Source organism: Orcinus orca, chromosome 1 (assembly GCF_937001465.1).
Source record: "Orcinus orca chromosome 1, mOrcOrc1.1, whole genome shotgun sequence".
In the NCBI taxonomy this organism is placed as follows: domain Eukaryota; kingdom Metazoa; phylum Chordata; class Mammalia; order Artiodactyla; family Delphinidae; genus Orcinus; species Orcinus orca.
This window is the reverse complement of record NC_064559.1, coordinates 35,983,303-36,010,618: the sequence shown is the minus strand read 5'-3', so window position 1 is coordinate 36,010,618 and position 27,316 is coordinate 35,983,303. Positions and strand designations below refer to the sequence as shown.

General features: G+C 41.8%; 2 protein-coding genes across 12 annotated transcripts in view; one reads left to right on the top strand and one right to left on the bottom strand.

Annotated features, from left to right (window-relative positions):
* SRGAP2 (SLIT-ROBO Rho GTPase activating protein 2) overlaps window positions 1-4,391 on the bottom strand; it is a 238,432-nt gene extending 234,041 nt beyond the window's left edge. For 5 of the 9 annotated variants that reach the window (XM_004282431.4, XM_033410549.2, XM_033410551.2 and 2 more), the window contains exons 1-2: window positions 4,245-4,390; window positions 1,885-2,493 (exon numbers count right to left, since the gene is read on the bottom strand). In XM_004282431.4, coding sequence (XP_004282479.2) covers window positions 1,885-1,951 — 67 coding nt within the window. In that variant the 5' untranslated portion in view covers window positions 1,952-2,493; window positions 4,245-4,390. Of the gene's footprint in view, window positions 1-1,423; window positions 1,495-1,884; window positions 2,494-4,244 lie in introns of all 9 variants that reach the window. The other 4 variants (XM_033410544.2, XM_033410545.2, XM_033410546.2 and 1 more) reach the window with 2 other exon arrangements.
* FAM72A (family with sequence similarity 72 member A) lies at window positions 3,594-15,755 on the top strand. Of its 3 annotated transcripts, XM_033410554.2 has the most exons (5): window positions 3,594-4,040; window positions 5,287-5,300; window positions 8,302-8,379; window positions 10,912-11,036; window positions 14,584-15,755. In XM_033410554.2, exons 1-5 carry the CDS (start codon window positions 3,903-3,905, stop codon window positions 14,676-14,678), a joined length of 450 nt encoding a protein of 149 aa, XP_033266445.1. In that variant the 5' UTR covers window positions 3,594-3,902; the 3' UTR covers window positions 14,679-15,755. The 3 variants fall into 3 exon arrangements, with proteins under 3 accessions (XP_033266445.1, XP_004282481.1, XP_033266446.1); XM_004282433.3 differs by lacking the exon at window positions 3,594-4,040 and having other exon boundaries at window positions 4,417-6,012; XM_033410555.2 differs by lacking the exons at window positions 3,594-4,040; window positions 10,912-11,036 and having other exon boundaries at window positions 4,417-6,012.
* The last annotated feature ends 11,561 nt before the right edge of the window (window positions 15,756-27,316 follow it).

Sequence of the window (27,316 nt, the reverse complement as noted above, 5' to 3'; positions counted from 1 at the left end):
GACAAACCCCAAATAGTCAACTGCATTACATCATCTCAATGAGTAATGTTTGTAAATACACAAAGTATTTAATTGAGACACTTGTGAGAAATCCTTCACCAATACAGAATCAGCAGATACAGTTCTATTAATACCTATCAGTCCCGAACCTTCCAAAAAATAAACATGTAAATTCACTTTGCACCTTAGTCAAATGGCGTGCTCCTGGAGAGAAATCTGGGAGAGTCAAAGTTATTAACGCTCCCTATGGCAACAGTTAAGAATAGGATGTATTAAAAAAAAAAAAAAAGAATGACATATCTGGTTAAAACCGCAGGGGGGAATTCCAGCAGCAAACTGCAGTGCATCTGGACAGGACACTGAGGCCAGTGGCTTATTGTTTACAAAAAGAGGCCCGGATTATGAACAGTGACAAGAGGCCAAGACCTCAATTATACCTCACAACCACACCTCTCCCAATCCCAGTTCAACTGAAGCTATCCATCAGTCAACTCCCCCATCTCTGTAATAAACCCACCAATATTTGCAGCCCAGTGGATAGAAGGTCCCTCAGGGCACCTCCAGCACTGACCAACCTGATGACATTGAAAAGATCCTACAGGCACAGTGGGGACTTCAAACTACCTTCCAACCTTCCAAGAGATAAAGCAGCTGCCCATTTCAAACTCTAGCCCTACTCGCACCCCCGGCAATCATTAGAGGGGAGGCATGGCCCTTCCCAAGTCCTCTATGATAGGAAAAGGTCTTCTCACATTGGTGCAGGGAAAGAAGGAGGGGCCCCTCCCTCTGTACTCCGAAACAAAGGAAAACCCAGAGCTCCAACCATGTGGTGTAACATTCAAGGCCACCCACCTCTCCCACTACCCAGCTGAAGTCTCAGTGGGCTAGAGCCACATGGCTCTTTCCAGTGACTGGCCAAGAAGGGACGGTGCCTTGCATAACCATATGCTGGGGCTCTTTAACAGGCGGGAACCCCTTCTATGGGAATTGCTGGTTAAAAAAGGCTATCTGGGAAGGGGTTTTGATTCATGCACCAAGTCAGGCAGTGGACTAGATGTGCTAGCAGGTCACTTGCTTTCTCTAGGTCCACATTTTGCTTTACCCCTCATATTTTTGCAGAGAGGTAAGCAGGCCTTTAAAAGCATGTATTCTGGAGCAGAGGACAACACAGAAGGGTTAAACAATTATGTCTTCCCATTCTCCAGACTCAGCACCACCCAGCAACAACCCAACTCCATTCAGGTTTAGGTGAGGGCGGAGACCGGGTGTGAGTGACCTTATTCTTTCTGTTCTCTGATCTCTGAATGCAGACAACCAGAGACCAGGCAGGTACAAGGTGCACCCAAGGTGGCCACAGACTTTCTGTGCCTGATGCCATAGCGAGTGTCATGTTTTGATATAGTGCATCAGAAAAAAAACCCACGTCTCCCACGGCTCTCCAAATGGTACACCTTCTCAAGGTTGCCTTTCTCTGCCTGGACTCCTCTTCAACCTCTGAAATAAATTCCCAAACACCTGTCAGATTTCAGTTGTCCTTCAAGGAAACCTGACCCAGACACCCAGAGGCAAATTGCCGCCTTTCTCTCTCCAAGAACCTCCTGCCCCTCCCCCCATCCTATTTAGCTAGGGGAAAAGGACTGCCAAAATAATGGCCAGCCCTACGGATAAATCTAAAGCCCGCTCCGAAAATTCTTTTCCAGAGCCTGTGGCCCCTGGCATGGCCAATCCCTCGGAGGCTCAGACCCACATATGAAACCACCTCTGGGGTCAGCCTGCCCCCACCTGCTCCACCCAAAGAAATGAACATCTTGCAAATCAGGGTGGAAATCCGTGTCTCAATGGTCTACAGAGAATATGCATTATGCTATTTTTCAAAGCCCTTACCTTTGACCTGAGTATCGTACTCTGCTATAATCTCCTTATCCTTTTTGAATTTGGCTGGAGACGTCATGTTTTCCTTCTTTCTTCCAAATTCGAATTGTGAATTGATAAATCCACGGGAAAAATCCAACCACCGAAATCAATACCTCCAAGATCGCTTCTCCAAAAGGCAGAAGGGGCCCCCCGCGGTGGTCTCCAGCGCTCCGGGGAGCGCGGGCTGCGGGCTGGGCAGGCGGCTACGGCGGACACATGCAGACGGTGGGCGCTGGGGCCGGCGCGGCGGCGGTTGGTTCCTGTGCTAGAGCCCAAGCCGCAGCCTCAGCATTAGCCGGGAGAACTGCAGCGCCCGGAGGCTGGCCTGGGGTCTGACATCAACGACACAGGCGGGGAGTGGAAGTCCTTCCGCACAACATGGTGTGGGGGGCGCGGGGATGTGGACTCGCCCAGCTGGGTCCCCGGGAGGGAGTGGATGCGTATCGGGGTGCCGGGGGAGGGCTGGGCGTGCTTCGCGGTTTTTTGTTGCACAGCCTCGAAGATGCTGCAAATCAAATCCCAAACGGGAGCCGCAGCAGCGCAGACTGGATCGGAAGTCGTTTGCTCCGGTTCACTTGCCTGTAAATGCAGGGAAAAGAGGAGGGGGCGATCAGCCCCAGCGCAGATCCTAATCGATGCGGGGGTGGGGTAAGGGAAGCCGTTTCCAGCCTGGCCTGGGCCCATTCATCTCAGCCAAACGCCGCCCGGCCCGCAGAGCCCGGCGCAGCGAGGTGGGGAGGAAGGAAGCTCCCTCCGGATTTTGTTTTAAGGCTGAAAGAAAACACTTTGGAGCAGCCGCCTTCGAGGGCTTGGGGTGGGGACTAGCGGCGGGAACGCGGGGCTCCGGGCGGGGACTGCGGCACCTCGGCGACCTCCCGAACCTTGCCAGCGCTGGGCAGCGGCTTCCGGAGGGAACCCTCCTGGCCCTGCCTCTGATACGGCCCCCGACCCCCGGCTGGGGCAACTCCCTTGACTTAAAAGGGGATCAAAGCCAGGGAGGGACAAGCCACCCGGGCACAACTTTTCTTCCCCTGCGCCCCTCCTCCCAGTTGTTTTGTTTTTGGTTGCTAGCTTCTCTTGGCAGCAAAATGTTGGGGGGTGAGGGGGGAGTGATCTGCAGGAAAAAGCCTGCTCGGCACGGGACACATCCAGGAAAACAATGTGGTCGGCAGAAGCAGGAAACGGGTTAGAGGCGAGGGTCGGAGTCGGGAAAACCGGGAAGGCGGGGGGTGGGGGGCGGGGGGGGGAGGAAAGCAGCCACCGCCTCTCAGGCCATCCCCAATTGGTCACCCAAGCCCAGAGATCCCAGATACCGCACCCAATCCCCGGCTGGGGGTTGGGGGAAGGTCGTTGAGGGTCGCAGTCCCGACTCCTCGCACCAGGAGGTACCCGAGGAGATCCCGCTCCAACCCAGGCCCAGGAGGTGGGAGGGACTGGGACGGGAGTGCAGAGCCGGGCGTCTCGCTCCCGGACGCGCCGCAGCGGCGACCCTCCCTCCTTGGCCGCCCCTTTCCCTTTCCGCGCCGGGAGTCTCCCACTTCCCGCGCCTGGAGAAAGGGCCGCACCGAGGGAGAAACAGGGAGCAGGAGCGGCGTGGTGGTTCAGACAGGCAGGAAGCGGGGAGGGGGGTGAGAGGTGGGGTCCTGAGGCTGCACGGGAACCGGGGATAACTGGAGCTTCTGCACACGCTTGATAGGCGAGGAGAGGGCAAAGGGAGGATTACCTTGGGGGTGAGGGGGAAGTTAGGAGACTATCGTGGGCCGCGATGTTACATGGAGTACTAGGATATTAGCAACTTTGGGGACCCAGATATAGGTCTGGGAGCGGGAGTGCGTGAAGAGGAGCCATTCCGGGCGGGCCGGGGGCTGGGGCAGGGGAAGAGCCCCGGAAGCAGTGCGGAACACCCATCCTTCTGGGTCCAGGGCTGTAACCCGACTGTCTGCCAGGACTTGGAGACAGAGAAAGAGAGCAGCCGATGGTTACGGGTGATGCCAACGACGGTTGCCCGAAGGTGGACCAAGGCTGCCAGTGTGCAGAGGACTTGGGGAGGGGGCTGGGTGCAGACTGCGCGGCGGCATGTGAGCCAAGGCAGAGTCCCAGGCAGTACGGTAAAGGGCGGAGATGCAGTCCTAAAGAAGTATTTGGGCTGTACTGGGAGATTGGGAGTGGGTCAGGAGGGAGGCGGTCTGAGGGATTTCGGGCGGCAACGCTAAGGCGACGCCGAAAGCAGCATCCGCGCCCTCTCCTTCCCGCCTCTGCCCGGATTTGTTCAGTCAGGGCTCCAGCTCCGCGGCGGGGAAGAAGAAAGGGGAGAGGGAAGGAGCCTTTACCTGGCTCTGACGCGACGGGTCCCAGGCCCCCGGCTCCGCTTCCCACTCAGAGCTCTCCTCCCCTCTCTTCCCCGCCACCCGCGTCTACGCAGATCGGTCCCCCAGTCCCCTGAGGAGCCTCCGCCAACTCCGCAGGACCCCGCCGGGAAGCAGAGCCCACCCCCTTGCCAATCACCGCCCACTTTCTATCGACCGATGGGGCCTGTAGCCAATAGGAATAGGTGATCCCAAGAGGCTAGGAATGAGGAGGAGGGGCTGGCGAAACTTGGAGGTGTGACTAGCACAACCGAGGCGTGGTCACAGAGTAAGCTCCTCCCCGGGTTGCCGAACCCCAAAGTAGAACTGATGGGCGGGATTAAGATAGAACCAACAGCCAAACACATACTTCTGAGAGAAGGCACGACCAATTGGACCGGGGTAGTGAGGAGGGGCGTTGCGGAGAATTTTAGCCAATACAGAGTAGAGAACGGCGGGGACTGTAGAACGTCTTCCAATGAGAAGCGCGAAGGGCGTGCCTTGCCGCTTTCACTGGGGCGGGAGTAGGTTTCGCCCAAACCTCCCGGAGCTGACCAATGAGATCGGAGGAGGGGCCAAGCTCGGCCAACCAGCAAGCCGAATTTATCTAGGCACCGTTACTGGGGCGGGGCGTAGATCTCCTGGCCACTAAAATCTCGTCAGGGGCAGGCTCCCGAGCCTTCCAATGCGGGACGTGGGCGAACTCTAGTTCTCCCAATGGGTGCGCAGCGCTGGCAATTCAAACTGACAGCCGGTTGGAAAGGCAGAGAGTGGAAGAGGGAGCGAAAAACGACGTGTTCAGTGGCAGAGACACCAACGCCGACGGAGCCCCCAAAGCGACCTCTGTCCCGCCCCACCAGCACCACCGCGACCTCTGGAGCGGCAGCTCGGGAAAGACTTGAGGGAACGGCGCGGGGCACGAGGGAAAGCTGAGGGGAGGGAGTCGCGAGAGGAACGACGCGAGAGCCCGCACGCTGAGGGCTGGGGACTGCCAGGAGAGAAGTGAAGCGGGCGGCCCGCGAAAGAGCAGAGCGGAGAAGGGTCGCGGGAGGATTAAGGAACACCCGGGATTGCCCGGTGGGAAAAGCTGAGGGGATTTCTGAATCCTGGGGAGAGGAGAAAGATTTCCAAAGAGGACGCGTGGGTACGGACGCTTAGTCCGCGATCCGAGAGAGGAATTGGAGCGCTCCGAGGGAGGGGCTTAAGGGGGAAGCTTTAGATAAAAGAGCCTGTACGGGAGAAGCTAAGGGAATTGCAAAAGGAGCAGGAGCTAAAGAGTAGAGGATCCTTCAGACTGGAGAAAGGGAAAACTAGAGAAGTTCCCGAGGCACCTTGCAGCCTGCCTCCTCCCCACTTCAAACTCCTCTCCCTTCCCCGAAAGTTAAAGAGAAAGCCAAGGTTGCTGCTTCTCCCGGGTTTCTACTCAATAAATACTACTTTTACCTTCCCACGGGAAAACAGAAAAGAACTCATTTCCTTCTCAATTTCCGGGCTTAGAAAAGATCGAGGCCTCGCAATTTGATTTTTCGCCTGGGAGAATCAAACTAGGGAGGGTATTGCTCTATTTTCAAAATCCCACACCTCATCCTTCCCCGGACGCCATGTCTACGAGCAGCTGTAGTTTCAATGACCGGCGCGTGTCCACCCTGTGTTGCAAATTCTGTAAACAAGTGCTCAGCTCTAGGGGAATGAAGGCTGTTTTGCTGGCTGACACTGAAATAGACCTTTTCTCTACAGACATCCCTCCTACCAAGTAAGTCATGCTAGTGGCGGGCAACGGTAGCCTTTAACTAGATGGGAAAAGTGTATGGCTTGAACCTCTGGGAGTCAACAAGGAGGTTATCATTTTGGTGTTCCAGCCACTCCCAACAGTCTGATGATCCCCCTGGAGTTTAACTAAGGGGGCAGACTGTCTGGACAAACTCTGTGGTTTAGCCAGAGTGGTCAGTCCTGATGTAATGCTTCTAGTTCAGTTATAGTCATGTGGTCCCTTCAGTTGAATCCCTGGCTACCGTGCCCTGACAGACCTTCCTCTCACTGGATCAAGTCCATGACTGAGACGGTAGGTAATTCAAGCAAGATTTTCGGTACTGTTGGAGAAGAGAGGTCATTTAAGTGTTTTTGACGTTTGTTCCTAAAGTTTTACTCCAAAAAAACATTCCCCAGCTTTCTACCAATTTTTTGCAATTGGCATGCTGATTCAGATCCATTGTCCACCTAATTCAGTATTCTTTTCTTATCATCTCCCTGTCTCTCTCTTTCTGAATGAGAGAGACATATGTATTTTTATGGGATGAAACAGGACTTAGCCCTCAAATAATCCCTGTCACCCATAAAGCTTATTTTAGCTATTATGCATTGGTTTGCATACTCAAATCCTTTTAAATTCTGTTTTCAGTCACTACCCACTTTTAGGTGTAGAGTCCTTAAGAATTTGCTTCCATTTGGAAAAATAGCCATTTTATTTGACTCAAATATACCTTTTTCTAGCTCTAAAAGGTACTTTCTCTTTCTATAGTCAACATATATGTGCCTTTACATGCTTTTCAAGATTTTGCTCTTTATTGAAACTTTATCATTAAAGTGAAAGAGAAATTATCCAAAATGCACATGAACAGCTGTTCTTTGGACACAGAGCCAGAGAAGGCACACTAATAATCAGACTACTTTAAAATGAATTTCATGATAATGATAGAAACTTTTTAAAAAATTAAATATACTCAAAGCTGTGGACTCTTCCTCCCTTGAAATCTTATCTTCATTGGTTTAAGTGTAGTCATGCCTAATGGCAAAGCCAAAGGCCCTCATTTATTGCAAAGATAAATGGGCTATTATAAGTACCTCTGTGCGTGTGTATATGTTGCAAAAAGAAAAAGCACTAGACAATAAATCTAGAACCTACTACTGCAAAGTTTCTATGATTTATTGTCTAGTGCCTTTTCTTTTTAGTAGCACATACAGAAACAACAGTTTTAAATATTAACCCATTCATCTTTGCAATAGCTATGGTAAGTATAAAATAGTCATAAGGAGAGCTCAGATATGTGAATTGTTAAAGGTTAGACCAGAGTCTGGAGTACAACCGGGTCTTTCCTCTTGTCTTCTCTTCCATGTAGGGGTTATAATAGTGATGGATTAATGTGCTAAGATGTATATGAATCAATGAACACATAAGATTTTTTGAATAGAAGGTTTGTCATATATATAGTGAGCTCACAAATATTAACTTACCCTTACAAAATATACTAACTTTCTCTTACAGTTTCTTTTAGGGTCTCTTGCAGCTCTTTGAGTCTACAAAATTCATGCCAAATCATAATCAAAAGTACATTTTGTGGCAAGGGTATGGAAAAATGGAACCCTGTGCACTGTCGGTGGGAATGTAAAATGGTACCACTACTATGGAAAATAGCGTGGCGGTTCCTCAAAAAATTGAAAATAGAATTACCATATGATCCAGCAATACCACTTTTGGATATATATCGAAAAGAATTTAATGCAAGATCTAGAAGAAATATTTGCACACCCATGTTCTTAGCAGCATTATTCACAATAACCAAGAGGTAGAAGCAGCCCAAATGTCTATCAACAAATGAATGAATAAACAAAATGTGATACATGCATGTAATGAAATATTATCCAGCCTTAAAAAGGAATGATATCCTGCCTGTCACATGCTATAACATGGATGGACCTTGAGGACATTATGCTAAGTGAAATAAGCCAGTCACAAAAAGACAAATACTGTATTATTCCACTTATCTGTGGTATCTAAAGTAGTCAGATTCATAGAAACAGAAAGTAGTGGTTGCCAGGGGCTGCGGGAAGAGGGAAATGGGGAGTTGTTATTTAATGGGCATAGACTTTCAGTTTTGCAAGATGAAAAAGGCCTGTAGATTTGTTGCACAAAAAATATGAATACACTTAACACTTATGAACTGTCCACTTAAAAATGGTTAAATTAGTAAATTTTATGTTATGTGTTTTGCACAACATTTTTTTAACAATACATTTGACTATCTCTATACTTTTCCCTCTCCAGTGCAGTGGACTTCATTGGAAGATGCTATTTCACTGAAATTTGCAAATGTAAACTGAAGGACATCGCATGTTTAAAATGGTAATGTGTGGCAATATTCCAAATAGCCCTGGGTTTGGGAGATGGATGTTGACACCGAAGCACAGAGAAGGGTTCAGTGGGCTGCATCGAGCACTGTTTATCACCCATGCAATGAACCGTTGAAAAACCATTTGTTACTTAGAACTGTTTTTCAAAAGGGTCTTATGACACTTTACCTTTGTATGTGATTTTACAATTTTTCAAAGTGCATTAGCAAATATCTGCTTTAACTTTCAGAAAATGGCAATGTAGTTTAGAGGGAAAAAAAAAAACAAAAACGCTTGGATTTACAGTCATAAAAATCAGGCTTGAGCCCTGCCTGGCCCTACCCTTATTCTCTTGTTATCTTGAGTAAACTTCTTAAATCTCTAAACCTCTGAAACTCTGTTTCCTTATTTAATTTATATCTTAAGAAGACAGGTATCTTCTTAAGATAGATAGGTATCTTCTTAAGATAGAAATTAAAATATCTTTTGTGTTTACCTTACAGAGTTGTTGTAAAGATCAAGTGAATTACGAATGTTAAAAGGCTTGGTAAACTATAAAGTACAAGTCAGAGGTCCCACCATGTGCGAGTCATTGTTATAGAGGCTGGAAATCCGGCAATAAAGAAGACAAAGTCATAGACCTTTGGACATTATATTCCAGTAGGAAGACAATCGATCAGTAAGATATTTAAATAAATAAGATCTTGAATAGGGTGGGAAGTACTCCAAAGGAAATAATAATAATAAATGACAGAGAATAATAGAGCTTGAGAGAATGATAAGAGCTATTTTAGATAGCATGGTCAGGGAAGCCTCCTCATGAGAAGGTAACACTGGAGTTGAATCCTAAAGGATGAGACAGGGAGGAGCCAGAGGAAGAATGTTCTAGGCAGAGGGAACAGCCAGGGCAGAGAACCCAAGGCAAAGAAGAACACATTCAAGGAATAGAAAAGACAATGGCCAGTGTGGCTGAGAGATTGTGAACATCAGGTGAGAGTAGTATGGGTAGATTAGTGATGCAGTCAGAACCCAGATAATCTAGAGCAGCGCCATCCGATAGATGTGTGCAAGCCACATATGTAATTTAAAAATCTCGAGTAACTACATTTTACAAAGTGAAAAGAAGCAGGTGAAACAGGTGAAATTAATTTTAATTGTATATTTTACTTAATCTAATAGATTCAAAAAATTGTCATTTTAACATATAACCAACATAAAAAATTATTCATGAAATATTTTACATTCTTATTTTTTATTCTTAGTCTTTGAAATTTAGTGTATTTTTATACTTCCAGCACATTTCAATTCAGGCTAGCCAAATTTCAAGTACTTAATAGCCATGTTTTGGATAGCACAGATCTAAACTTTGGTAGGAAGGGTCTTTGGGTTTTCATTTTTGACCAGTGGAAAGCTATTGAAGGAGTTTTAACAAGGGAGCAAAATGACCTGAGGTGTCCCTACTAGAAAGCTCCATGAGAACAAGGACTTTATTTCTAGCACCTAGAACAGTACCTGACACATAGCAGATGCTCTGTAAACATTAGCTGAATGAGTGAATGAATGAATGAATACAGGTGGTAATTAAAGCCGTAGAATTTATTCTTACAATATAGCCTTATAAATAACTGTCAGTCCTAATCCAAGAACATCTTTTGATTTCATTTGTTTGCCTTTCAAGCCGATTATGATTAGAAGACATGTTTTAGGTGGGCTGGTACCTTTTATAGTATTTTTTGTAGGGCCTCACAAAAATGACTGACTCACATCTCACAGGGGAGGAACAAGCTATAAACAGGAATTTTTACAACTCAAGGTGTAAGCAGTTCATGTGGTCATTAAAAACAAAAACAAAAAAACTTCTAGCTAAAATGTTCCCTGTATATTCATTCTATTTAATAGTGACCAGATAGGAAAAAAACCTATGGAAGAGTGAGTTATTTCTAATCAGAAGGATAACCCTGGAGACAGTAAAAACTTTTGCAACTTTCTCTAGAAGCTATGGATTTGCTTCATTTCTGAATTCCTTCAAAAACACTGAGACTAAAATTAGATCAGCCAGCTTGTGTTCGGTTTTCATGGGCTCATGCTGTCTTCCTACTCCTCCATCTGTTGAAACAGTTTTTAGGTGCTGGCATGGACCTGAAACATATAAGAACCCAACTTGCCACAGTCCTGGGGAGAGCAAAAACCTTTTATCCTCAGGTCTGAGTTTATTTAATGTATTTTGTCTATACAGCCCATCAATTTTGGACAAATCACAACCTTATGACATTTAGAAACTAGCTTCTGAAGGGGGAATGCATAAACAATACTAGCAAAGAAACAGAGAATATGTCACTCTTCTTTCACTTAAAGACTATTTTCCCACTTGGCAGTAGAACTGTAACCATTATCAGAGTAACTCCCATCCCAAAGATCCCAGCAATGGAGGTTGTTAGGAGAAAATGAGATCTTTATATGGTCTGTCTGTTTACATTAGCACATAAAAATGCTTACATGGTCAGATATTACCTTGTATCTAATAATATTTACTTTCTCTTTTTAGTGGGAACATTGTAGGTTATCATGTGATTGTTCCATGTTGTTCCTGCCTTCTTTCCTGCAACAATGGACACTTTTGGATGTTTCACAGCCAGGCAGTTTATGGTATTAACAGACTAGACTCTACTGGTAAGAAACAACAGACTCAGACATTCCTCTAACTTTTGTCTACCAAGACTTGAGTGAACCTCTCCATAGATCATTTCAGGATCCCCTCTGAGACTTTCTCACCTGGGTTGGATCCACTAGAGTGAAACTTCGATCCTTTTATCCCAAACATTTACTTACAGAAACTACTAGCCAAAATTCATTGCATTTCTCATTTAGGAGCCTCAAACTTGGCTGGATTTCTTGGCCTTTTAAAATTAATATTTTAATTGCTCTAAATTTCTGCCTTGATATATAATATGGCTCCAGTGAATTTTGGAAGAATTTAGATTTGACAGTCAATTGTGTGTATGGGTCTGTGTGTGTGTATGTATGTGTGTGTGTATAAAGAAAAGGGAGGAGGGGAGGCTAGGGTCATGGGGAGCTGGGAGGAAGGAAAACTAGGTAACCTCTGTACTTGGTAATGTTGCTTCAGGATAAAAATAGCCATTTTGACATCTATATTAATTAATTATGATGAAATTTCAGACAAGGGAAATATTTAATACCAGTATGTTTTACTGATTATTTAGTAGAAAAATACACAACCTATTCTTAAAAGATATTTACATAATACATTTTATATTGTCTGGAGCCTTTCAGTTTTGTTATAGGACACGTTCTCAATGTCTAATATCTGCTTACACAGAATACAAAGTTGACTTTAATACAAAGTTGACTTTTAGTGGGACTTTTTTAGGGAGCTAAAGTTTACAGAACTTTAGTATACAGAACAAGTTTAAAGAACTTGACAATCCAAGTTGGCACTAACATTCTCAGGTTTTTAAATGTATGTCTTAGTCTTCTTCAGAACTTAAAATATACTTCTTTTTTTGAAGTATGATTTGCCTTCACAGACTAAGAGATCATGAGTTGTAAGCTAGGTTGTCAGTGTCTTTAAACCCCCCAATTATGCTTGGGTTTTTATAGACTCTAACTTTTTTTTTTAATCACCTGGCGTTCAGTTGTGGCTTTCAACCCATCATTTGGAGGCCTTAATTTAATACTCTAGTATGTTAAGAAGGCCATTTTTGAGCAAGGACTTATCTGAACCCCCCTAAGTGAGATATAGCTTCCTAATTTAGGCCTCCGGTCTTATATTTGTGTTGCTCCTGGGACACATTAAAGGAAGTTTCTGCTTTGATACTATTTTTCCTGCTTCATAGAATTCAAAACACAGGGCGGAGGTTTTTCAATTTTGATTTACTTTTTAATATTGGTCAATTTTTCAAAGATAAAAGCCCAGCATTCTTCCATTTGCACTGAATCTAATCCATGAGAAACAGATGTATCACAGGATTTCCTTCCTCCCTTCTTAACAGAGAAAGGAAGGTGCTGCTTCTGTCAGATCCAGTCTCTTAGTTTATTTTTTCTCCTTTGAACCAATTGTGCCGAGCCACTCATGTCTCTGAGTATCGACTCCAAGAATATCAAACTTCTCCTTTGTAACCCTAATATTATGATTTGAAGGAAGATTTTTCTAGATGCTTCGTATAAAACAGGAATTCTCATGGCATTGGAACTGTACTTGAATCACCTGAATCAGCAGCATCAAAGTAATACGTACACAAGCTTTATAAAATTCTATAATGTTTAGACTGAAAGGGCCCCAGGAAGTCTATGTTCTAGGTTAGCCTTCATGTGTAGACCTGATTTCCTGAGACTCTCCTGTGGAGGCTTGGGAAACCTCAGTTCAGATTCCGTGGGACTGGCAAATGCCCTGAAAGGAAAGTTGTCTTCAGCTCTCCATTCACCTTTATGGGTTCTAATTCTCCCTTAGATTTCTGCCTAGTGATTCCTTTCTATCCTGTCATCTCTTCAAAAGCAGAACATCATCCATTCTCCGGGGAAAAGAAGTGTTTTTTTTTGAAAACAATTCAAACATACAAAAAAATTACAGAAAATAATATGATAGACATCAATATGCATCAAATAGATGCTAATTTCTTGCCTGATTAAACTCCAGTATCTCACCCAAGAGAGACAGTTCATTGTTTCCGCTATTTTAATAATGTAACAGTGTGCATCCTTATACATGTCTCCTTGGGCACCTGTGCAAAATAGGCAGTTAGAGGAAAGGACGAGTGATGGGCCATATTTAAGATATATATTGTTTTTTTGTTTTTAATTCACAGAATGGAATGCCCAACAGAAATAAGAAATGAGCTAAATCTACACATATGGACAGGCAAATCTCAAAAACAATGTTGAATGAAAAAAGCAAATTAGAAGAGATACATATAATAGCATACTATAAAAAATTTATATACACAAAACAATAATATATATTGCTTGTGGTTATATACATTTGTAGTAAAAGTAGTAAAAAACATCCATGGTGTACTGTTAGTGGTGGAAACTGGATTCAAACCAAATCTCCAAACCCTGGCTCATTCTATTCCACCATGTGACCACTATCTTAGTATGTGTGGAGTGGATGCCCAGAGTTGCTGAGTCTTCCCTGTGCCCACACTGACAACTGGACAGCTTGAGAGTTGCTTTCTTATTGGCTCTCCAAGAGGTCAATTAATAATGGTATTTTTTTTCAATTCAGTGCTTTCAAGTTATAATATAGTACGTGCCCATAATAAACCATCTTATTATCCCCTACCATATATGTGGACTTGTATCGTATACCAGTGCTAGATTCTTTAATATGATATTTGACTGTTCTTTCATAATGAGGCTTTAGACTGTCGTTTTGTTTATTGTACTGACAGCTACAACCTGGTCCTAAAGTTTATAGTTTTACCTTGACAGCCTCTAGCCTAAAACCCATGTATATCAAGGATTACTGTTCATATTATAACTGGCTCCAAAACCCTGCTTTTTTTAACCAGAAGAAAGGCACCAGTGACTTCCATACTTGTTGAGGAGATGAGGAGACTTATTCAGGCCTTTCCCATGCTCCCTCCAAGAGAAATGTAATCTAAAAAGATGTTATGAGATCTCCATTCTTAAAAATTATTAAAATAGGTCTTCCTGGTGGCGCAGTGGTTGAGAGTCCGCCTGCCGATGCAGGGGACACCTGTTTGTGCCCCGGTCCCGGAAGATCCCACATACTGCGGAGCGGCTGGGCCCGTGAGCCATGGCCTCTGGGCCTGCGCGTCCAGAGCGTGTGCTCCACAACGGGAGAGGCCACGACAGTGAGAGACCCGCGTACCACAAAAAAAAAAAAAAAAAAAAAAATCATTAAAATAGATTTGAAAATTCTCAGTGTAGAGTGATTATGGCATAATGTAGCTGGAGGCAAGGTTTGAGGAAATGGACTCCTGAGATCTTTTTGAATTCCAAGATTCTAGAGTTCAAGCCCTTAATTAAAAGTGTTTAAAGAATGATTGTATTCTAGATGTTGGATAATTTTAATATCTAGGTATCGATCATGTTATTTGTGGTTCTTTCTTTAATAGCTTTTAACTGCTAACACTGTGATTTGATGTAATAATGTTAACATATAAGGTTTTGTATATCGTGTTCTGAGTTGTAACAGTAGTCAGCACCAAATAATTTTATGAGCTTTTCTTTTCAGGTGTAAACTTCCTACTTTGGGGCAACTTGCCAGAGGTAGAAGAGAGTACAGATGAAGACATGTCAGATATCTCAGCAGAGGAGTGTATTAGATGAATAGAATTATAATATATATGATATTTAAACTTTTTCCTATGTAAAAAATATATTAATGGACCAATTCAAAATTTGTTAGTAAGGATTTGCCAGTGATTTATCTTTTTGGAAAACAAAAATAGGACATTTGTTGATTTATTTATTTTCTGTCTCAAATTAATTACCTGAGTTTATTGAACCAATGTAGTCCTTTTCTTCTACTTCTGCTTCTACTTCTACCCTTCCTCTCTCCATCCCTCTTCCCAGTATAGGCGTACTCTTAAATTCCGATAGTAGAAGAATCTTTCATGTGTCACTCAACTCTCTCCCAATCTGGGGACGGTTTTCTTACAACTAGATGCCAGATGCTGTTAATTTTACATTTGAATAAGGGGCATTAGTATCCACACATATATCACCATGCTTATATCCATGCATAAATCTATGCACGTAACCATGCATATAAGCATGTATATATGTGTGAAGCACAGCTGGGAATTAAAGCTTAACAGGGACTTTGTAAAAATAGGCTATTAGGTTTCCATGGGTACTGGTTATCATATGTTATATTGGTGATAACTATGTTAATATGGAACAAGACTTTGTGAATGTATGGAGAAATCCTCTTGATTCCTCAGCATGATGTTAGATAAATGAATTTGCCAGGAAATTATCAATATATACTGTTTACTAATATTTATTTACATTCTTCTAAAGTCATATGGATATTGTATTATGAAAGCCAGATAACCTCCATCTTTAAGTTTTCCCATTCTCCAGGGCCTTTTCTGTGAATAGCAAATTTTAGATGAGTAGTCTCAGTCCTAACCCTTAAATAGAAAAAATTTAAAGAAGTGGTTTGCTTAAGCCATTGTACATTATAAAGAAGGTTTTTTTAAATTTTGTTTTGTTTTGTTTATCTGCATTCAGAGCCACACAGGAATAAGAAACTGGGATAGTGTTGGATTCTTGTTTTATGAAAAGCTAAAAATCAATGTATCACCTTAACTAATATTTTAGCCAAAGGCATTTTGTCAATAGTAATACCAAAACAGACCAAGTTACAGTTTTGTAAATAAAGTTTTGTTCTAAAGATGACCAGCCTTCCTTTAATTTTTAATTTTAGCCACTTTTCTTACCTAAAAATATAGAGAAAAATATTTCTTACTGTACCCACTTTTCTTACCTAAAAACATAAAAGTATAGAGTATAAGAGGTAACATTTATTGCATGCTTACCATGTACCAGTAAGTGCTTTACACATTTAATTCACTTATTCCACACAAGGAACCCATGAGAGGTAGGTATCACTATTATTTCTTTTTTACTGATAAGACAGGTGAGGCATAAAGAGGTTAAGAAGCTTGTCTAAAGTCACATAACCAGTCAGAGGCGTGGCCTGATTCAGACAGACAGACTGACTCCAGAGCTCCTGTTCTTAATCATTATGCTGTACCCCCTGAGCACCTTCAGACATGAATCAGCTATGATTTTATTTAGCTGGGACACATGCTGGGTAACAACTACCTTGTTATGTGCTCTAGGTGAGGGCCTCAGTGACTGATTTTAAGGTTGAACAAACTCACTGGATCTTAGGGTAAAACTGACCTGTGGGCACTGACAGGATCATTTGCTGCATAAAGATGAAAGATAAAAGATGCTTCAGGAAATGCTGTTACTAGTACTGGAAAACTTTTCCAAAAGTCTTTCACCCTGACTATCAAAACTGACAGAAGGTCACCAAAAGAACCAAAGGGATGAGTGTGGAACAATTTGGTTTGGATTTGGGTTTTTTTTTTCTTTAAACTCTCCTAAAGACTCTGGAACAAGGTGGCATAATGGATAAGATAAAAAGTAAATTGATACTACATTATATACTTCTTCAGTTAACTTGTTCAGTTAGAGAAGAAGAGTTTAATGCTAGAGTAGACAATGTGGCAAGTTTGGAATTCAACAGAGTTCATCTGGTTTCCGTTCTGCTCAGGCCTTCAAATGCTATGGTTGACTGAGCAGCTCTTTGAAGAGCAAAGCGAGACAGAGGTTCACTGATTGAAGCAAACCCCAAATGTGATCCCACCCCAGCTGGAGAGTATTTCAAATTACTCAGCTACCTTTTGGCTAACCGGGTTATGGGAAGGCCAGTTCTAAGCCAAAAATGGATTAATAATGTTTTATCTAGAGAAATACATTCATGACACTGTTTTTTTAATAAAAGTAAATTACACGCTCTCTGGTAAGAGCAAAAGCAAAAATCTCATATGTGGATTTAGCATACACTTTCTAGTCCTAACATAATTCCCAGGCCTAGAAAATCTATATATGCTTTGGTCTTCTAATATTTGACTCAATTCAGCAAAACTATATTATGCTCCTATGGTGTGCCAAGAATTGCACAATGACAGGCTCACGACTGCCCATATAGAGAATTCAGTAAGTTTGGGAGAGGATAGAACCCTATGAGTCTACTTAATGAGTGGGATGCTTCCAGTTTAATGACTGGGTAGACAAAAGAACAATCATTCTAAGTAGTAGGAGAGAACAGAAGTTAAGAAAGCTACAGAGAAGAAATCATACTTGAGACAGGCTTTGAAGTCCGTTAGGGGCTTGCCAGCCGAGATGAGAGTTCTGAGCAGAGAGAATAGTGTAAACAAGTGGACGGGAGTTTTAAAGTATCTGGTTTATTTAGTAAATTATAAGTGGTCCCCTATACCTTCCAAGATATGTAATAAGAATTAATTAGAAGATGAAGGTGATAAGGAAAGTTGGGATCATGTTATGAAGACTATTCTATGCCATCGTAAGTTTAGACTTGATCCAGTAGCAATGTAGAGTTATTGAGGTTTTTAATCAGGGGAATAAAATGATCAGGTTTAGGGTGATAGTGCTGATGGTAAAAAATAATTTAGTGTTCCTAGTTTCCTTTCTTTGATGCACTCAGTAACTTGACCATGGAAATTATATTTGTTGCCTTTACCCTAAGAACATATATAAGTTTTTAAGTTCCCTGAATTTCTTGTCTTTCTTGAAATTTCTTGTCTTTCTGGCCTGCAGTGGGGCACTGCCTTTCTTCCCCTCTTCCATCTTGTCATTCCTGAAGTTCAAGGAAGGGGCGGTGAGTCATCAGCTCACCCACTATGGCTTTTTTTGCTCTTTTATCTTTTTCCTCAAGTCAGTTTCTCAGCCTCAGACTCAGGCTCTGGTGAGGCATCTTGGGTGGGGTATAATCTTAAAGCCATAATATTCTGAGTAATCCCTGGCTCTGAAAACCAGGTCTTTAAATACTGCTAATCTAGGAAGTTTACCCTACAAAGAACTGCCCTTTTGACCTCTGAGTCACATGTGGCTGATAAAGAATAACCTATTTTACTTTTCTTTGGTGACGGGGAAGCCAACATAATACATAAATCATGATATATAAAATGACTAATAATTAGAACAAAAATGGGGAGTGGGAAAAGGTAGGAGAGGATGTGGATTAAATATGCTTGCTTCAGTGGCGAATTACTTGATGAAGGCTTTCTCTATTCTAACATTCATGCTTATAAGAGGAAATAGTTTCTTTTTCTGCCTTTTTTTAAAACTTTAAAAGCAGCCTAAACCAGTTTCTTTCTTGCCTGGTATTGAGTGTATGCCAAATCTACCCTAAACTGCACAGATGGAAAAAATTAGTCTATGTCTGTGGTACCTCTGGGGTTGAATATTTTTAGTACTTAAATCTTTAGCTAAAGATTCTTTCTTCCAAGACTCTCATAGAATCATTTGATTGTCATCCAATGGATAAACTTACTGAGATAAAAATTAATAATACCATGTGTTGTATATCCCTATATATTTTATTGGGAGCATTCATACACACTTTAATTTAATCCTCAGAATAACCTTCGGAGTTACATTTTACAAATCGAGAAAGAAAACCTTGGTATCAACACCCAGAGAGTTAGAAGAATTTAAACTTAAATCTTGGTCTTCTCATCTTAGTTTAGGGGTTTTTTCCTACCTCCCTAACCTATCTTAAACCTGAGGTCTGTTTTTCCCTCACTAGCTATAAAACTTAGGACAAATTCTCTTTCACTTTTAGCCTCAAAACTAGCTACTTTCATCAATTAATCCATTCAACAAATATTTATTGAATGCCTACTGTGGGCAAAATAGAAGCTGAGGATCCAGAACAAAATCAGGCAAAGTCCCTGCTCTCATGTGGAGCTAACATTTTGTTGAGGAAGAAGAATAAAGTGAACTAACATTTATTAAGGACTTACTGTACGCATTTCACACTTAATGACCCTAAGAGGTAGATCCTATTGTTATCCTCACCATACAGTTCAGGAAGCAAGGTACAGAGACATTAAAAAACTGCCCAATGTCACACAGCTAGTAAATGGCACCCCTCTAAGATTTGGAAAAGCCAGAATTAATTAGCTTCATGACTATGTTTCCTTTTTATTTTTTAAAGTGGTTGTCTTCTATCCAAATAAAGTCAAGTTTTCCATCAGGGATCTTCCTGTACACATCTTTCCCTTGGTAGATTTTTTATTTAAATTAAGATGGTGACAACAGCATCTCCCTTTTCAGTAAGGGAGACTTGGTGTGCCTGTAAATGATAAAAAATGCTAATCTTATAACTAGAAAGAAAGGAAAAAATAAATCTATGCAAAACTCTTAATTTCCAGCTTTGCTGCATTTCTATCTGGAAACAAAATCTTTTTTACTAGTCCAGATTTTTATCTTACAAGCGACAACATTTCACTAGAGAGTAAATACCTGTTCTTTAAACTTTTTGTATGTCTCAACTATTTCATAATAGAAAAGTGAATTAAATGACCACCTTTTGCAAACTGCTCTAGTCTCAGCCTTCCTTACAAGCTTGTATTTAAAATCTATTACTATGGAATTTCAGAAGCTGTCTTGCCTCAAATGAGCACTACTGAATCTTCATAACAAGATTAAGTATTTATTATGAGAGGAGTGAAAACAGGTATCAAATCCATAGTCCAATTTTGCCTTTTGAGACTCGTAGAAGAGTGGGTTGACAAATATCTAAAGATTAATTGGATCTGCCAAATATGGACACCATCGAAGTTTGCCCACCAGAATGCCTCTCTACACCTCCATTCACACAACCCACTTCCTCTGGAAAGGGGCCCATGGTAAGAGTAGGCATATGGGAATGATTCACTTGGGGAAAGCTGTACCCAGAATATCAAAACAGTTTGCTTTTTGTCTCATCCTTGTCATAATTTTTATACCCAAAGGAACCACCTGCTATTATGGCTGTGACACCTGAAAAGTTTTCTGGAGATTGCTCATGTGGGGGTGGATTTCCAGGCTGTTCAGTGGTATTTTTAAAAACGTTTTTTGGGGAAAAATATTCTCAGAGACTGGAACATTGTCTTATCAAAATTGCTCTGTAGCCTTGTTCATAAATACGTTAAAACATTGAACTACAGATGGAATTCAGTAGAAGACATACTGAGCTAATTTCCTTTGCATGATGTTACCCAGAGAAATCAAGCTGTCAGTATCCTGAAGAACAAGCCCTCAAAGAGAGATGGCGGCCAAAGCCATGGGAAGCAGGAAAGACTAAAGAGCTCGCCCTTCAAAAACTTCTTTCCATCCTCCCAAATTCACCTTTTTAATGAAAATATATTACACAAGAAAAAACCCAGTGTGTTTGACTCAAGATGGTTGCACAGTGATAGTAAAGATGGCAAATAGTAGACTGAAAAAAATTCTTGAATTATAGATCTTTCTTGATACTCCAGGATATATTCAGGAAAAGGAATGACAGAAACAGGGGTTTAGGCAAACCGAATGTCATACTCCAGGCTAACTAGAGACAATCACCTCTCAATCATGCCTCTCCTTTATCAAATTTTAGTTCAGTCATTTAACAAATATTTAATGACCATCACTTATGTGCAGGCATTATATTAGGTGCTATAACAGTGTACAAAACATTTAAAAAAATCCTTTTGTGCCTTTCAGCAGCACATAGGCTAAAAAACTAAAAATTACATTTCCAAGACTCTTTTGCAGCTAGAGATTCAAACAAAATTTACTTTTTGCCAGTCATATGCACTTGCACAAGGCTTTTTTCTTTTTCTGTTTCTCTAAACCTATTAGAGAGGTCTTTCTTAAAGATTTATTATTTAAAAATTTTTGTAAGTCACACAAAGTAGTCTAGAATACCAAACGGATTCTGTGCTTAATTTCATACCTGTACTTGCACACATCTTGAATTCAGAACTTACTTAAGTGGGGAAAAGGCACATTAATCATTCATTTTGCTAATGTAAAATGACTGTGGTATAGATCTGCAGCCAGCAGATCTTGTAACAACTCGCTGATGCCCAGATCATGGCTAAGGTGATGTGTTTCTGGAACTAAAAAGTGGTTGGTGGCTTCCTGACCCTTAGATTATGGCAGAAGTAGTAGTTCCCTTGGCAGGCCAGTTCTGCAGTATTATTCTGGGGGTCATTCCTAGAGGCCTAGCCTAAAGCATGCCCCTAGAGCCCTTCAAAGGTTTTGCAAGCCCTAACTTCACTGACATTTCAGTTACCTTTGCTGTGTAATGAACACCCCCCAAACATAAGTTGGTTGAGTGCTTCTTCTGCTGATATCACCTGGGCTCACATATGCAGTGGTATTTAGCTGTCAGCTCTGCTAGGCTGGAAGGTCCTAGATGGCCTCCTTTACATGTCTGGGATCTTGGCGGGGATGCCTAAAAGTCTGAGCCCTCTCTCTTCATGTGGACTCTCATCATTCAGTAATTTAGCCTAAGCTGCTTTATATGAAGGCTGCCTTCCAAGAGGGTGAAAATGGAAGCTGCAAAAGCCTCTTATGGTTAGGTCTGGGGGTCACACAACATCATTGCTGCCTCATTCTATTGGTCAAAGTTAATCAGAGGGCTAGCCCAGATTTAAGGGAAAAGAAATATAGACTCCATTTCTTTTGGGGAGTTGTGGCAAAGTCACATTGCAAAAAGGTATGTGGGATGGGAAGGATTTTTGTAACATGAATCTACTACAACTGTATTAAATCCCTTTCTGCTTCAGATAACTAGAATGGCTTCTGTTATCTGCAACTGAACTCTGACTGATAGAGAAAGCAAGCAGAGAGACCAAACAGCAGGCTGCTGTAGTAGCCTATGGAACAGAGGAAGATTTGGGAGGTATTTGAAAGAGCTCACAGGACTCTGACAGACTGGAAGTGAGTATGAGAGAAAGTGAGGAAGATATGAAGGACGGAATCAAGAATGACTCCAAGGTTTTGTGATCTCAATTACTGAGATGAGGAAGAACAAATTCAGAGAGAAAGCTAGAGTTTTATTTTTAATATGACTATTAGATATCAATCAGACAGTTAGATATAGGCTTCTGGTGTTTGGGGGAAGAGGTGTGGGCTGCAGATATAAATTTGAGAGCTATTTACCTATAAAAACATTTAAAGGCATGAGACTTGATGCTATGGAGGGAGTAAGTATAGACAGAGAAGAGACTTAAACTTGGAACAGCAATGTTGAGACATAGGGAAGATGAGTAGAATCCATTTTTAGTGTATATTGGTGTCTCTGGAGACACTTGTTAACCATGTAGATTCCTGGTCCCTACCGTCATCAATTCTTTTTTTTGCGGTACGCCGGCCTCTCACTGTTGTGGCCTCTCCCATTGTGGAACACAGGCTCCCGACGCGCAGGCTCAGCGGCCATGGCTCATGGGCCCAGCTGCTCCGCGGCACGTGGGATCTTCCCAGACCAGGGCACGAACCTGTGTCCCCTGCATCGGCAGGCGGACTCTCAACCACTGCGCCACCAGGGAAGCCCCGTCATCAATTCTGATGCAGAACACATAAGGAGGCCTGGCAATCTACATTGTTTACAAGCTCTTTAGGTCATTCTGAAGTGGGTAATTTGGGAGTACCCTTCGAAAAACAATGAAATTTTTTACTATCGATCTAAGAAAACATTTTATAGGTCCTTAAATTCAAGAATACTTCTTTTTCCCTCCCCACTTCCTCTTATGGATCCTACAGAAAAGAATTGTGAGATGCTGACGGGGAAAGTTGGGCCTTCTCTTTTTTTTCTAGTTGCCCTTTACAGGGTGGGTGAAAGTGAACTAAGAACTCCTGCCTGGAAAAGGAGAGGGGATATAGGCCTACAAATAGTGTCTGCCCTTCAAGAGAAGTATGTTCTCCTTTAAATACCTAACTTGATGCCCAATGATAACACTTTATGAAGCAAAACCAAAAGCAAAGTCAATATTTATTTGTCTCCTAATTATAAGTAGCATACACTCCTTCCATATCTCTGGGAGAGAAGAGCAGTCATATTCTTCCCCATGTTTCATGGAAGGTTTAGAGAAGATTAAATGAAAAACAAATGCTTAGCAGCCTGCTGTAGTTTTACTCTCCTGTCTATCAAAATTAATGCTGATCAGGCCTCTGTAAGGGGAAAATGCCCATCACTGTTTATACCATACCATTGATGCAAGACTGAATTCTTACTGTGTTTCTCAAATATAAAAATGTGAAGATATTTCCACTTGGACCTCATCTGGGACTGTAAATCAAACATTGTTGGTGGTGAAATTAAACGGATATATTCTCCCTTTTGCAGTTCAGTGGTTGCAAGGGGGCCTGAAGCTGCAGGAGCCATGTGCTGGGATAATGATTGCATTGATTAAATGCCAATTACTCCTGGACACTTTTCAAAGGTTTCGGCAGCGGAATCGAAACTGGGCTCTCTGTCTCAGATTAGATCAGATCTCCATAATCCTAGGTGATAGCTGGTTTGGGATCTCTGGCAATTACTTGTGTCATGTACTTTAATCAACAGCGTGCTTACTATTATAACAAGTCTCCACACCCACCATGAAGCCAGACTCTGTTTCCCCAGCCCCCACCCCACTCACATGAAACTGAGCTTCTGACTGATAGACGATTAAGTCACTCTGGTGAATCATCCTCTGTGGGATGGGGGCAACCCTCCAGCCAGAGCTAGACATTTACCGCAGCCAAGTGCCTGTCTGGAGGGATGATGGATCCTATCAGTCCAGCCAAAGGTCAAGTTACCTGTCTCACTGTTCCACCGGGTATCAATCTTCTGGCTGGCATGCAACCAGCAATTAATTCTCCTATTTAGCATGTGCTTTCATTAGCAAATACTTAGAAAGGGTCTATGCTTGCATGTTGTCCCCAAGGAAATTCTTTCCAACAAAGTCTTGGATCTAATCACCATCATAGGCTGATTTTGCCACCATCTTTGAAATATCCAGCAGATTAGGAGAGACATGGAAGGACCAAAGGCTGAGCTAAGAGGGTGACAAAGTCACCAACTTGCTGTGTGACCTTAGGCATCTTATTTTAAAACACGGGGATTGAGCAAGTTGTTTTCTGAGATTCCCTTCCAACTCTAGCATTCTATGGATTAATTTCATTTTTGCAGAGATTCTTATTCATTTGCCAGAGGAAATTGTGTTAGTTTGCTAGGGCTGCCGTAACAAAGTACCACAAGTTGGTGGCTAAAATAACATACATTTATTATCTCACAGTTCTGGAGGCTAGAAGTCAGAAATCAAGGTTCTGGGAGGGTTGGTTGCTTCTGAGGGCTGTGAGAGAAGGGTCTCTGTTCCCGACCTCTCTCCTTGGCTTGTAGATGGCCATCTTTATCTTCACATGGTGTTCCTCCTTTACATATGTCTGTCTCCAAATTTCCCCTTTGTAAAGGACACCAGTCATATTGGATTAGGGCCCACCCAAATGGCCTCATTTTAATTTGATGACCTCTTTGAAAACCCTTTCACCAAATAAGGTCACATTCTGAGATGCTGGGGGTTAGGACTTTAACATATAAATATTTGGGGAACACAATTCAACCTATAACAGCAATTAAATATCAACTAGTAATAAGGGGTAAAGAATATTATTTGATTGATTTTAAGGCTGATGACCAACAGGGGCACAATCAGCTAGCAAATAAATATAGATTGTTGAATTTATTTTGTATATTCTAATGGCTTAAACCCACACTGATACTAATCTTTATCTCCACATATTGATTTTGTGTAAGAATCGGCTCTGAATCCCTTTGTACCTGAAATTCTTAGCTTTGCTGTACTTTGTAATGTTTTCATCTGTTTTTATAATTGAATGTAAAACTTCCTGAAAAGGTCCTATGACTAACCAATTATTGCTCAAAGAAGCCTCCTGGGGGTTAACAAGTAGGCAGGCCATTATTTAATGAAATGGCCCTGTCAAGGTTTGATTGAGTTTGGCCATCAGAGGATATAATTATGAGTGGAATATGCTTTTCTGTGCTGATATGAGTCTCCTGATCATATAATGCTATTTATATATTAAGAACAGAGAAAAGGAATGCTTTAGATTCTGCTGACTCACAGCTACACATTTGGCTTTAATGGAAATAAATCAAAGAGCTCACTCAATCTGAACAAAGACAGATTGGGGTGGAACAGGGTATTATCTTTAAAGAAAATGACTGAAGTCCAGATTGATCAGCAAAAGTACACCTTTCTCTTCTGGTTTCTTTTCAGTCTCTCCAGCATGGAAATCCACTAGGTGGAGCAAAGGACCAGGAATTAGCTGACCGGGAGCGCTCACAAGCAAATTTGCAGCTATTCCTTTTCCTCTACAAAACTTAGACAAAGGCTGGGGGAAATTTGGGTTTCTGAAACTGCTTCAGATCAAATGTTCCTTGCTCATTAAAATGGATAGTAGTCCAAAGAAGAAAGAAACTCAGCTTTGCTGAGTTGGACACGATTACTAAACACACAGGAGGCACACCCGACTTGGACTCTTTCCCCATGGCTTGGCTCACTTTACACATTTCCTTTCTGCTTTCATTGGTGGCAGATGGAATTTGGGGCAGACCTCTTACCCAGGCTCCCGTAGTCCAAAAATCCTATGCTTAGATCATGTATCTTTTTCCTGCCTGCGATAACCCTCCTAAAGTTCTGGTATCAACCTGGTTTCTATTTGAATATGTTCTCTTTGATTCCAGGCCCTTGGATTAACACTTCCTTCCTTAGATTCCAATCTTGCCTTTTTTGCTGCACTTATGGGTTGTTGGTTAGCTGAGCAGGGGCCAGGAACTTGACTGATATTTACTTAAGGACTTTTAAGGTATAAAAGAGGACTATCCCCAGCCCCCCATCAGATTTTTGTCCCTTTTGCAAAGCATACTCCGTATGCCTTTGCATTCAAATTGCAGGGGTTAAATGTCTTGTGTCTCAATCCACATCTACCAGTGGAAGACATGGTTTTGTTTATATATTATAGTCATCATTCCAGAACCACACAAGTCCAAACACTTGCGGATGAAATGATGGAGGTAAATTCCAAATCCAAAATTATCCTGTTTTCCGTGGCTATGATTCTGTGGCAGGATAATTTATTGAAATATGAATTTTTCTGTTTTCTTCCTATATTTTCTCTTCCCCTTTGATCTAAGCAAGTTAGATAGGCCCTTAGTAGTTTCTCACCTTAGAGATTTTTTGCAGAATGATCTCGCTGTCTTTAGATAAAACCTGAGTTCATTGAAGAGAGTATTCTCCATGCCTTTGAAGGCAGCAGGAAAAGGGAAGGAGAAAACCTCCCAAGAATATGAAGAAGCTTGAAATGTAGAGGTGGGAGTGGGTAAGACTACACGCTGTGGCTGGAGAGTCTTGAAATGGGTCAGTGGACATCTCCGCGGTGACCAGGGTTGGCTGACAACTGTCAGGGTCTCTACCAGGCAAGATCCCAGGACCTTGCACAACCCTTGGAGAGGGGAGCCCCAATAATGACTAAGATTATATTCTCTCCCAATAAAGCTGGATGGGGACTCAGAATCCGTTTTAAGTTGACTCAAAGAAAGTATAAACGTCCTTGCATATCTGAGTTTGTTTTCTGAGTTTTGTATTGGCTACAGTATAATTAAGAGTTTGTCATGGAAGTCTGAGATTGCATAGGAGCAGTAGAACATGGTGGCTAAGACTCTGGTCTTAGAACAAAGGTGCCTGGGTTCAAATCTCAGCTCTGTCACTGATTAGGTGTGAATCCTATTCAGTCTTTCTCTACCACAATTTTCCCACTCTGTGAAATGGTGATGATAATAGTAGTCACCTTACAAGGTCCTGGTTGAATTCAATCAAATAATACATGTAAAGTGTTTTAAAAAAACCAGTGCCTGACATATAGCAAAATTCAATGTGTGTAAGCTATTTCCCATAGAGTTTTTTGTGTGTCACTATTGTGGGTGTTGAAATTTTAATTACTTTTTAAAATATACACACAAATGGTACAAAATCTAAATGTTAAAAAAAGTATACAATGAAAAATAAGGGTATAAAAGAAAAACTGTTTTCTAATTTCCCTCCCCAGATGCCACCTGTGTCACTTGTTTCTGAATATTAAACAAATGGGATTACCTACATGTTTCTGTATGCTTTTCTCCCCTAGCAGTACATCATGTAGATTATTCTTTAATAGTATCCCATTATATAGATATACTCTAGCTTACTAACTTATTTACCCAGGCTTCTTCATGGACCTCTAAGTTTCTTTCTTTCTTTTTTTTTTTTTTCTCTCACAAATAATTCTGCAATAATTACCTTTATACTTACATCTTTGAGTACATGTCTGGAAGATCTGTGGGATAAATT